This window comes from Ostrea edulis, chromosome 4 (assembly GCF_947568905.1).
Source record: "Ostrea edulis chromosome 4, xbOstEdul1.1, whole genome shotgun sequence".
Taxonomy (NCBI): Eukaryota; Metazoa; Mollusca; class Bivalvia; order Ostreida; family Ostreidae; genus Ostrea; species Ostrea edulis.
In genome coordinates this window covers 80,014,945-80,027,855 of record NC_079167.1, presented here as the reverse complement: position 1 = coordinate 80,027,855, position 12,911 = coordinate 80,014,945, and the positions used below count along the sequence as shown (strand labels likewise).

Below are 12,911 nucleotides of genomic sequence, written 5' to 3'. Positions count from 1 at the left end.
TAAAACTGAAGCATGGTTTTGAAGAATTTCGTCTTTTGAAAGGCAGTTGGGGTATAAGTATGATTACCAAAAGTGGAATTAATGCCAAGTTCGTTTAAAATACAGTTGTAATAATGAGCCTTACAAACAAAGACAATGTTGTTACTAGCTTTGCCAGCTGGAACCAAAACATATTCCTCATGTAACCTATCTAATTCTTTTATCACTTCTGGTTTACTAAACACAGAAGGATAGATGGTACGTACTTTTATTTTCATGTGTCTAATGCGGGATTTTAATATCCCTCTTATGCTTTTAACCCATTCTGACAATGTATCAAGTTCTTCTTTTTCATATTTAGCCCATCGTCTGGCATACTCTTCGACAGAACTCATAATAGAGATGAAGTTCTGTCGCCAATTAAAATACCGAGGTTCTCTGTATTTAGGACCTTTAAGAATAAGTGATTTGAGGTCCTCATTTTCAACTATATCAACATCACCAGTAATGGCATGTCCAGCTGGACTGTAGTTGAAAGAAGATGAAGAACAAGAACATGTTGGTGGATTATATCTAAGCACTTCAAAGTTTGTTTATAATTAAAAAGTTTGGATGCAATAGTAGAAGTATAGCTGTAGGAAATACAGGGTGTAGATTTGAACTTGAAATAAGTTGGAATACACGACTGAACCCTTTTATGACGAAGAATGTTGCTTATGTTGACGGCATCTATTCCTTTGTTTGTAAATTTGAGCTTAAGGAACTGACGGCATGATTTGGAAGAAATATAAATAGTCCGTTACTATGGAAACGAGTCAATTTTCAGAATAAGTTTACCGATATTTTTAAAAGAGTTGATGTATACTACTCAAAATTTGATAAGGATCACTAGGTTATATGTGTTTAATTTACCACTAACATAATAAAAGACATAAATTTGACTCAGAAACGTGTCTACTCAAGTTATGAATGGAAATTCATGAACGGCATGAACTTTTATCAATACGGAATGCTTGAAATCTGATAACAACACCAAAAGGCATTTCATTACAAAAAATTAACAGCAAACCAGAGAAAAAATTACACAGTTTTTGGGGATAGTCCATCATTACACTTAGTCGATGAAGTGTCAATACCGGGTATGGCCTCGTCTTGCATCAATGATGGCTTGACAACGTCGAGCCATGCTGTCAATAAGCACCCGGATGTTTCCAATGGGAAGGTTGTTCCACTCTTCCACGAGGGCGTTTCCGAGCTCTGCCAAAGTCGTGGGTTGTGCTCTACGGCGTGAAAAGACAACCTGCAGCATGTTCCATACATGCTCAATTGGGTTCAAGTCCGGCGAGCTGGCCAGTCCATACGGACAATTGCCTCCTGCTGAAGGGACTGCTCCACCAACTTGGCGCGATGAGGACGGGCGTTATCATCCATCAGTATGAACTCAGGGCCAACAGCACCAACGTAGGGTCTGACGTAAACATCGAGGATCTCATCCCGGTACCGCACCCTGTCATTGTTCCTCTCTCCAGGACATGAAGATATGTTCTTCCATCCCTGCTGATTCCACCCCAGACCATGATGGAACCACCACCATAACGTCATGTTCACTGATGTTGGCATCATGGAAACGTTCACGTTGTCGTCGCCACACTCGGTGCCTCCTGTCTGTAAAGTCCAAACAATACCTGGACTCATCGGTGAACATAACTTGAACCCAATCGTTCTGTGTCCAAGTGTCATGATCTTCAGCCCAGTCCAATCGCTCCCGCCGGTGTCGAACAGTCAGAGGGACTCGAACACATGCCCTTCTCGAGTTGAGACCTGCATTGTGAAGCCGATTCCGTATGTTTGGTTTATTCCCCGAACGCGTCTACTCGTTAAAAACAACATCTCATATTTAATGTGGATTCAAGGGCCCTCAAACGTGTATATGAATCACTGGCAGTATTGGATTGTGAACAAGTGTTAAAAACTTTGATAAACAATGCTTTGAATGAAATTAATTTGTTAAAGTTTCATATTTAAACATTTTAACAATCCAATACTGCCAGTGATTCATATACATGAATATTTTTTCAGTCAGGTAGAGTTTACCTGGATAATCTAAATATAAATAAATAAAAAAATCATCCCTATAGCATTACATACAATCAACAGCACTATATGTAAACATGAAGTATTGATAAACCAATGCATATTCATGTATTTTATAAAATTCATATCAGCATATTAGATTATCCAGGTAAACTCTACCTGAGTTTCCGTTTGAGGGCCCTTGAATCCACATTAAATATGAGATGTTGTTTTTAACGAGTAGACGCGTTCGGGGAATAAACCAAACATTCTTCCCTATATCTACCAATATAACTCTAGTCCGTTACGACGTTACAAGCAGGTATACTAACATGGAATTATATATAAATGCGCATCTGGTGCAACAAAATTGGTACGGTATAAGTATTACATATATTAGCATGTGCATAATAATTCTTTATTGGACATTATGGTCTTGCCATCTTTCCTGGCCAGACCGGTTGCGGTAGCTCAGTGGATATGACCTTTAAATCGGAGGTTCCGTGTCGCGGCAGGCGTTTGCGCGATAACGAACCCTCACTGGTACGGCCTTCAGCGATAAGTATAGGTCTAAATTTGTGGTACTTCACCTACAGCTGGTAACGTCTCACTATGAATGAAAAAATATCGATGAGACGTAAAACAAACAAATCTAAAAACATTTCTTTTCCAATCATTTGTTTTTATTCTCCAAAGGGTAAATGTTGGAAAACAATCATTAAACGTCTCAACAATTAGAAATATGACAACTGTTGATCACCTTAATTTCTTAGATTTAAAAATAAAACTTCCTTGTTGTTTTAGGATTTTGGATATGCAGACACTTGTCGTTTCTATATGAATGATACTGACTTTGACATATGGATACCGTAAGTAAACAATATATTATCTATATATATCGTACGATTAACGTCACGTTCGCATTACGGTCTAGTAAGATTAAATTCGCGTTTGCATTACGGTCTAGTACAGTGTTATTACCAATTAATACATTGTGCTAACAATCAAATCGAAACAAGGAACATATCCAGGAAATATATCCCGATAGTTTACAGTTCAGAGCGCCACTTACTCCAAATTAATTTTCACCACACAATGTAAGGAAACTATATCAACTTTAGCAAGTATTTGTTTGCCATTAACCAATTAACATGTATATCAAGTTGCAGCATACATGTTGTAAATTTGCAGCAAAACTATTGTTTTAGTTGCCTTGTAGAATAGAAATGCTATTCACTTTGTTTTATAATCAAACTTGACACCGAAACGCTGGGAAAACCCTATAAATCTAACATATAAATTTCAATTTTGATTAATTACAACGATATGTTTATTTAGTAGGTACATGTAGTATGACTTTTTCTGTGGAGAATTATGTGTCTGTGCGAACGTTATTATTTCCACAATCAGATTTCAATAAAATAGGTTTCTTTCAATTAAAGACGTCATCTCTCAGAAAAAAGGGACCGAGCAGGCTACAAAACTAGCCGGCTGCCCAGGAGGTGAATCATGTTATAAATACCAATCCAGTCGGGCAGTAGATGGAGATATTAATGCTATTGATTTGGGGAAAATTCTGTGATATCTGGAGATATTAACACGTGTACAAGGACACAAGAAATAGGGTTTACTTCTCCAGATGAATGGACATGGTGATATGTTGACCTTGAGAATGTACTCAGCATCTACAGCATCAGAATACAGTTCAAAGGCTATGGAGAACAATATGGTAATTATTTTTATTATTATTATTTTTTTTATAAATAGCCAATTGATATAATAAAACTCAGTGCAAGGATTATGAAGGATATGGTAAGAATTACTTCAATATCATTAAAAAGATTAAAAATTCGGATTAATCGTTGAAAACTGAATTTTCCTCCTTTCATCTTACTCATACAATAACAATTTCAGTAATAAGACAAAGGGGACGTTTTGCTGGTTTCTCGCTCTATGTGTCAAACACAACTATAAAGGAGGATGGGTATCTGTGTTACAAAAATGGACAGGAGTTACCGATCTTGGATTTCAGTACAACTTGTGTCCAACATGGGCGTTACGTTATATTTTATAATGAAAGACTTGATGGAATAACTTATCCTACCGGATATCAAACAGCTTCAGTTCACACTGAATTGTGTGAAGTAACTGTGACAGGTAATATTATGCTAAATCAATACTCAGTTAAATTTCGTTTAGTGCATGTTAATCTAGATGCTATATTTTCTGTATATATATATATCTATAGGTTGTGAAGAATCCGGTGTGTATGGATATAACTGTGATCTACCTTGTCCAAACAACTGTCAGGAATTGAGATGTGACATTGTCAATGGAATGTGTTTGTGTTGTACTGCGGGATGGGTGGGAGAGTTTTGTAACATATGTAAGATTACGTTTGTTATACCATTCAAATATTATTAATACTTCAATGAATGTAGAGTTTTAAAATATAGAATGAGATATGATAAGGTACAACTTATCAATATAATAAAGTTTTTCGTAGCATGCCCAGCTGGATATTACGGTTTACAGTGTAGATCTACGTGCACTGGACACTGTAGAGGCAGCCTGTCCTGTAATCACACCACTGGACAATGTGACTATGGCTGTGGTAATGGATGGACAGGAACGCATTGTAACACACGTACTTTATTCTTCTCGAAAACAAATGAAATTCATCTACTAACTGTAGTGGAATGTTTAAAAGAGAAACACGGGATATCAAAACATAATGCATTTAGACTTATCAAAGCAGTAATAAAGTAGTAAAGTAGCATCGGTTGTGAAACGAAAAGTTCAAGATATTAAATATTCTAATGAAACAATATTTTACCAGAGTGTCCTGCAGAATCACACGGTCCTGATTGTTTGTATAACTGTAGTGGACAGTGTCTGAGTTACCGCCCCTGTAACAGAACAACAGGAAGATGTGACGATGGCTGTAATCCAGGATATACCGGGGAACTCTGTGACAAAGGTAAGATATTGCACAAGCATTCTTGTATTTACCAAAATATCAGTTATTTCTAAGTTTGATAGAGTAAATTCTAAACAGTAATTGTTCATTCGTGCTTGCATGAACATGTACGTTTGTTTGTCCACTCAGCCTGGTCCTGTCAACCCATTAATTTTTTCAATGAGTTCTGCGTTAAGTAAAAAATTCCGTTTCAAATGCATTTTTTGAACATTTATATCTTTTATTTAACTATGTATGTAGGAGTAACTATCTATGTATTTGTGTATGTAAAACTTATACGGTACCAATTGTGATGTACCAGATGTGCATTTCGACAAATAATGTCTCTTCAGTGATGCTCAACCGAAATGTTTGAAATCCGAAATAACTATGAAGTTTTAGAGCTAAATATAGCGAAAAACAGCGCGACAAAAAGTGGAGCCAAATTCGTCTAAAGGATAAGAGCTATGCATGAGGGAGATAATCCTTAATTTTGAAATGAATTTCTAAATTTTATAACAGCAATTAAATATACATCCGTATTTACAAGCTAGTAACGAAGTACTTAGCTACTGGGCTGTAGAGACCCTCGGGGACTAAAAGTCCACCAGTAGAGGCCTCGACCCAGGGGTCATAATGTAAAACTTATATGGTACCTATTTTGATGCACCAGATGCGCATTTCGACAAATAATGTCTCTTCAGTGATGCTCAACCGAAATGTTTGAAATATAAACAGAATGATATTAAAATCGTATTAGTGATGTGGAGTATATTTGAAATGAAGATATGAAAAGACCATAACTAGGGCTGTCACGGTTCCAACAATTTTCGGTTTAGTAGGAACGTACGGTATAGAGCAGAAATACTTGTCCATAAAAACTGTCAATTTGTAGAACACATATACATTATTTTGCAGTAAAAGCTCAAGATATAAATAAGTCATTTGATATTGTTACCCTCTCATCCTCTTCTAGAATGTTTAGTAGTAACGTACGGAAAAGATTGTGGAAATCACTGTAGCAGTCATTGCAGAAACATGACCTGTAATCCAATCACAGGATCTTGTTTGGAGGGCTGTACACCAGGATACTTAGGACGTTTCTGCAACAAACGTATGTAGTCTCCTGAGAATAAAGCAAAGCACTAGTTATGGATATCAAGCTATATACAAATTCTGGTGTGTATATTCACACATACATTCGATTTCTATTTAATCCTTATCATATACACAAACGCCAAGGAACAGTCATCTATAATCGACAAAAACAAAACAAAACATTAATAAGTCCAAGTAAACGTAATTGGCTCCTTCCTGAATGGTGTTACTTCATCTATCAATATTTCTTGAAATTTTGTCAATAGATTAGAATACAAATTCCTATGCTCAAAATAGTGTATGTACCCATATCAATGTATTACACACGTTGTTGTCTCAATGAACAGGGTTTTCACCTCGAGACCGGGAAATTGTTGGTTCGAACCCTGTTTGTGATTTTGCTGTGTCAAACTTAAGTCGTAAAAATAGGTAGTGAGTTTTCCTTCGCCAAACATTAGGCATTCAGAGTTGCGGGTCCGATGAAAACTTTAGAATGAAGATTCCGTGTTGCACCACTATGTCCCTGAGTGTCATGCATGGATCTAAAATGGCAATTTGCTAACAGTTTGTGACGTCTGATGTTTAGTGAAAAATTCCCGAAGGGACATGGAACAAGTAAATCGTAAATCATAAATGATGTTCGCAATGCACAATACGTGTGTTTTCATTTTAAAAAACCCACCTACGATATAAAATAAAGTTCTAAATCTTAGTTTAAATATCAACAAATTATACCAAGCTGTTTCATATACATGTACTGGTATTTCCCCCCAAAATATGATGGACAATTCAGGCTCTGCCATAAGTTGACAAATTCAGTGCAGAAATGCAAACAAGACAAAACCTGTCAATAACGGAGCAATAATATCCGTATGACACAATATTGGTCCCAAAACGTATTCTTCATTTCTTTCATTGACTGAGATTATCTGTATTACATGTATTCAAGCATGTGACGAAGGAAAATATGGAATGAACTGCTCCCAGAATTGTTCTCAGAACTGCCTTAGCGTTTGTGATAATGTTGACGGATCCTTCACCTGTTTCTCTGGATGGACAGGGTTACCTGACTGTAGTGAAAGTAAGTGTCGAACTCATATTTACAGACAAGTATTTCCTCTATAATATCAAATACAATTTATCACGCTTGTTCTAAATGTTTGTAAAGTCCTGTTTCTAAGCATTTGAGATACAAATCATGACATGAATGCTGCCTGGTTCAACCTTACAACTATCTGTATTAAATGTTACGGCAATAAATAAAACGTTGTAAACCTCCTTCCTCTTTCATGAAAGAGTAATCAAATGAGAATAAAAATTTATTATTGTTCAAAATAGAGCCATACTATACAAATGTACAAGTTATATATTACCATTACCTCCTCAACTTACCACTTGAATTCATACAAATAAGATAGTGTGCCAAATTACTCGCACACAGTCGGATTTATCCTCAGTACATCATAAAATACAATTTCCATCTTTATAACATTCTATTCTATGGTCGTTATAACGATCTAGTTTGTCAATACAACCTATCATTGGGTCCAATTTTGTCTGACATGTTTAATACCGATTGTTAGGCCGTTCTTGGCACCCTGATTTTGACTACGGATAGCTCCGTTTACTTAAACAGGATATAGCGCTCACGGCGGGTATGACCGGTCAACAGGGGATGCTTACTCCTCCTAGGCACCTGATTCCACCTCTGCTGTTTCCAGGGATCCGTGTTTGCAAAACTATCTATTTTGTATTGCTTATAGAAGTTATGAGATTGATCACTGTTCGTTATCTTCACCTTTCATTGACAGAATGTTGCGTTGCTTAACATACTTACCTGTAAGTAAATCTAATATACCATATGCTTTTATTGACCATATCGTTGACAGTTTTAGTTAAAACAATACAGAACAGAAGCATTTTATGTTGTTCAGTATGTAATTAACGTGTAAAGATATTCATAATTCTGATTTTCCACCATTCTTTGATTTCTCTGAACTTAGATAACTTATATGTTGACAAAGTCAGGAAGTAAAACTGGAATATTTTCCCCCAAATCGAATTCCTCTTGACGTGTTTTCCTTGGAAGGTTTGTACACTGTAGTGACGGTTTTACTCGCGATATCACGAATATTAGTGATAACTGTTACTTTAATTTGATACCAAAGTTTATCATCGTTTATATCTTTTGTCGAAATTAGTTTTACAACTGTATTATCAATGACTTGATCTACTGATCTTTGTTAAATCTTTCTTAGCTATTGTGGGTAAAACAATCTAGAATCTGTGAAATTTAAAACAAATTGTTGTCTACTAAAAATTTGTAATATTTCATATGTTCTAGTGATAGGAGATAAAAATGAATTTAAAAGTTGAATATTTTTGTATTTCTTTTAGAGGCACCTATTGTTAGTAATGGCGAGTATAGTACTCCGGATGCCTTGTCTATCTCAATGGTTATCAACTTTAGCCTTGTTGTTGTCATTGTTTTACTACTGAGATAAAAAAAAATGTCTGAGAGCTATGAATATTCTGCGTGAGCCCACAAAGCCTTTATAATATCATTAGGGCTACTACATTTTAGGGTAATCTATAACAGAAAACAAGAGAAGCGTTCCTCGGACTATATAGCTAGTGCCGAAATATCACCGCCATCACAAGTCAGCGATAACGACGTACAGCAATATTAGGAACTCAACATACGCAATGATAGTTCATACCATAATCTGTTTTTAAGAGATCATTCATAAAATGTATTTTAATCAAAACTTATTCTTCTTGTTTTCATGATGATGTTTTATTGATATTATTTTCTTTCCTTTCACATTGTGATAAGCATATATTTGAAGGATTCATGCAAGTCATAGCTACATTTGTATTTGTGTATTTACTACCTACTTTACGAACACATAATATAAAAAGTGAAAACAACGAACAGAGATCAATCTCATAACTCCTATAAGGAATACAAGAGTTGGGCAAACATGGACCACGGGACATACCAGAGGTGGGATTATAACCCTAGGAAGAGTAAGCATTCCCTGTGGACCGGTCTTACCTGCCGTGAACCTTATATCTTGATCAGTTAAATTGAGTTATCTGTAGTCAAAATCAGTGTGTCAAGAACGGCCTAACAGTCAGTATGAAACACGTTAGGCAGGTATGAAACATCAATTGGAATTCATGATTGAACATATCTTCGTAGTCTTTGGTGATCAGGTTTTCCAACAACAAACATCAATTCATCTTTCTTATAAATACTGCCGAAAATTATGCCAGACAATGGGCCAAATATGAAAAAAGAACTTGATACCTTGTCAGAATGGATAAAAAGTGTAAGAGGAATATGAAACCTGCATATTCGACATATTGAAACGAAAATGCGTACCTTTGTGTAAAGTAAATCAGAAATGATAAAAGAATTAAATAGGCTGCATGAGGAATATGTTTTGGTTCTAGCTCACAAAGCTTGTAACAACGCTATTTTTGTTTGTAAGGCTCATTATTACAACTGTATTCTAAACGAACTTGGTATTCATTCCACATTTGTAATTGTTCAAAACCACACTTCAGTGTTTTAATATACCAATCAATAGGACGAATGAGTTGCCGTACCTATAATGGATTCCCAAACTTAACAAAATCCTTAGGAACATAGATACATTGCTGGATACAGTAAATACTCTACTAAGCCGCTATCTTGGTTCCTCATGAAAATATAAACTGCTGTGAAAGACAAACTCCAAACGGACTGTGCCACGGCATATGCCAGAAGTGGTGTAAGTCAAATGTGGATTCGAACTATTATTAAATTTGAAATCAAAACTTTCCTGAAATCAACAACATCAAAACGTGCCACTTTTTCATACTTTACACAACCATCTACGAGAAATGAAATATTACATTTTTTGACATCATAGGAGGTTGTTTCATCAATAAAAATACAAAAAGGAAACATTCATATTTCATTATACTTTCATGTAAAATACTCTAATCAGATTGGTCTTTCAGCATATGGAGAAAGAAAAAACCATATTGAATTATTGTTACTCACTTCGAATTGAAAGCACGCGTTCCAGGATGATAATATCTACATGTAGCAACGGTTAACAGCACTTGCTAACGGGTGATATAAAATTATCACATGCATCAAATTTATGTGCGTATGGTTCACCGTAGATTGTTAGACAATGTTTGTAAAAAAAAACCGTGAATACCTGCATTGATATACAAAACATCATATGACAGCGATTGATAAAATGTCAACAGACGTAAGTCGTTCTGCTTTGTTTTTATATATCATTTAGTATGATAAATCAAATATTACATGTAGTTGAGGGTAGTTTTAGAAAATGTCATCCCCTTGCGAAATCATTATACACCTCGGTTACTCCTCGGTTGACATTGGTTTTCTAGGAAAAAATATTTTCAACGTTACTCTCAAATACGTTGAACTATTGATGTTCTCCAAACAAAGTATATGTGTTTGTACCGTAGCTCTTGATTTTTCACTTTAAAGATGGATCCGTTATACTCACTTTGTCATGAAAATCTGTCGTCAATTGCAAGACCGGGATTCTTTGAATATAGGACGTTATAAGATAAGTGATTTCAGGTTCTGATTTTCAAATATATCGACATCACCAGAAATGACAGCTATACTATAATTGAAAGAAGATGAAGAACAAGAATGCGTAATGGATCATGTATAATATGTTCTATATCTAGGCACTACATAGTTTTTGTGATTAAAGAGTTTGGATGCAATAGTAGAAGTATATTTGTAGGAGACAAAGGATGTAGAATTGAACATGAAATATGCTAGAATACAAGACTGAATCTTTTGATGACGAGGAATGTTTCTTATGTTGACATCACCTATGCCTTTCATAGAAAAGAACAGACAATATGAGTCGGACGAATTATTATCCATAACCCGCGGGGTTTAAAGTGCCTGTGATATGCAACATCCATAATGATATAATTCATTCTGTATTTGGTGTTGTAAATTCAATTACGGACTAACTTTCCCTTCTTCAAAAAACGTATTCAAAACTCTCAATGACACACGGTATAGCTATGTACAAACATGATGTGGACTAATCAAATGTAACATCGTGGATATTTGGTCGTATATGAAAGATGTACATGACTGCGTTTACATCTTTGTGTATTTGTAAAAAGTCCCACCACATTCACGTTATTTCCTCGTGGACTATTAAGATTCCCTACTTTGTCTACATTGTCGTAAATGGAAATGCAGTGTCCAGAGTCTAGATCCTGTGATCTTCTCGTTCTCTACGAAAAAGGATATTACAACTGGGTTGTTGGTATCATGGTGTTCTACAATTGGAATTCAGACCCCCATGGGCAAGATTGATTGATATGGGGAATTGAAATATTCAAAGAGAAGTTGACCACCACCTGTGTCCCGATATCAGATTGTTTGATTAGCAAGTAGCTAAGCACAGAACTAGTGGTACGATGGCTGACATTACAAATGCATTATCTTAGTGCCCACTGTTAATATTGTGAATTCTCCAGAAAGAAATGTTGGAAAACATTAAAACATTAAAACACCGCCATTAAATGCCTTAACGATTACAAATATGACAACTCTTGATCGCCTTACTTTCTTCAGTTTAGAATAACACTTCCTTGTTGGTTTAAGAATTCTAACATGCAGACACTCGTCCTTTTGATAATATTGAGATTAACTTTGTCCTTTGGATATCGTAAGTAGACAATTTTCCTGTCATCTATGTCTATGTTACTAGTACATCTCTCATCTATTAACGAAGCTTATTTAAATTAGCATGTCCATACCTACTATCATGTATCAAACTACAGTTTACATATTGTAAATATTTCCCATCAGACTGCTTTCATTTCAACATAGCAATTTGCTAAAATAATCCACTACAGGTTACATATATTTTACAGGTCGCGGTTTTGATAATCAATTTCATGACAAATATCACACAAAACGTGCCAAACACTGACACAGCATACTGTCTCCCAGGGAAACAGGGAAATCCAAAGCGAATAATTACAAAGGTATAGTTGAGTAACTCACGGAGTTCCCCCATAGTGAGCCATGAAGGATACTCCTCTGAGGGAATTCCTTACCGAGGTTTCTCATACCTGCTTACTCCTCCCAGGCGCCTGATCCCACCTCTGCTATATCCAGGGGTGCATGTGTGTCTACCTCTTTATTTTGTATTGCTTATTGGAGTTATGAGATTGATCACTGTTCGTTATCTTCACCTTTCAAACAAATCAATAAACTATTCCCAAACGTTTGATGTATATACTGGAATTGCTGTGTACTACTACATCTATATACACATAATTGAAATGATGTCGCTGAAAGGAATATACCTTAATCATGATCAGATATATTTTGTTCAATGATAAACCTTGGAACAGTGATCACAAGTACTCGTGGCACTAGAATTGTGAAAAGTCATTGAAATACATTTACATGTATCAACTAGAGTCATAGTTAAGATTTTCCTATGAAACGAGTCGCTTTTTAGAAATGAAAGATTTGTGACACAGGTATAATTTGATAAATAATTATTTTCAAATATTAATGTTTAAATTAGAGAGCATATCATTCATAACTTAGTATATGCAAGGTGAAGATAACGAACAGTGATCAATCTCATAACTCCTATAAGCAATACAAAATAGATAGTTGGGCAAACACGGACCCTGGACACACCAGAGGTGGGATCAGGTGCCTAGGAGGAGTAAGATTCCCTTGTGATATGATTAAATTGTCCTCACACATGCACGT

At 35.5% G+C, this 12,911-nt stretch overlaps 1 protein-coding gene across 1 annotated transcript in view; it reads left to right on the top strand.

Moving 5' to 3' along the window:
- LOC125682903 (multiple epidermal growth factor-like domains protein 11) overlaps positions 1-12,911 on the top strand; it is a 78,989-nt gene that overhangs the window by 31,203 nt on the left and 34,875 nt on the right. The window contains exon 6 of the mRNA XM_056163858.1: positions 4,892-5,032. Coding sequence (XP_056019833.1) covers positions 4,892-5,032 — 141 coding nt within the window. The remainder of the gene's footprint in view (positions 1-4,891; positions 5,033-12,911) is intronic.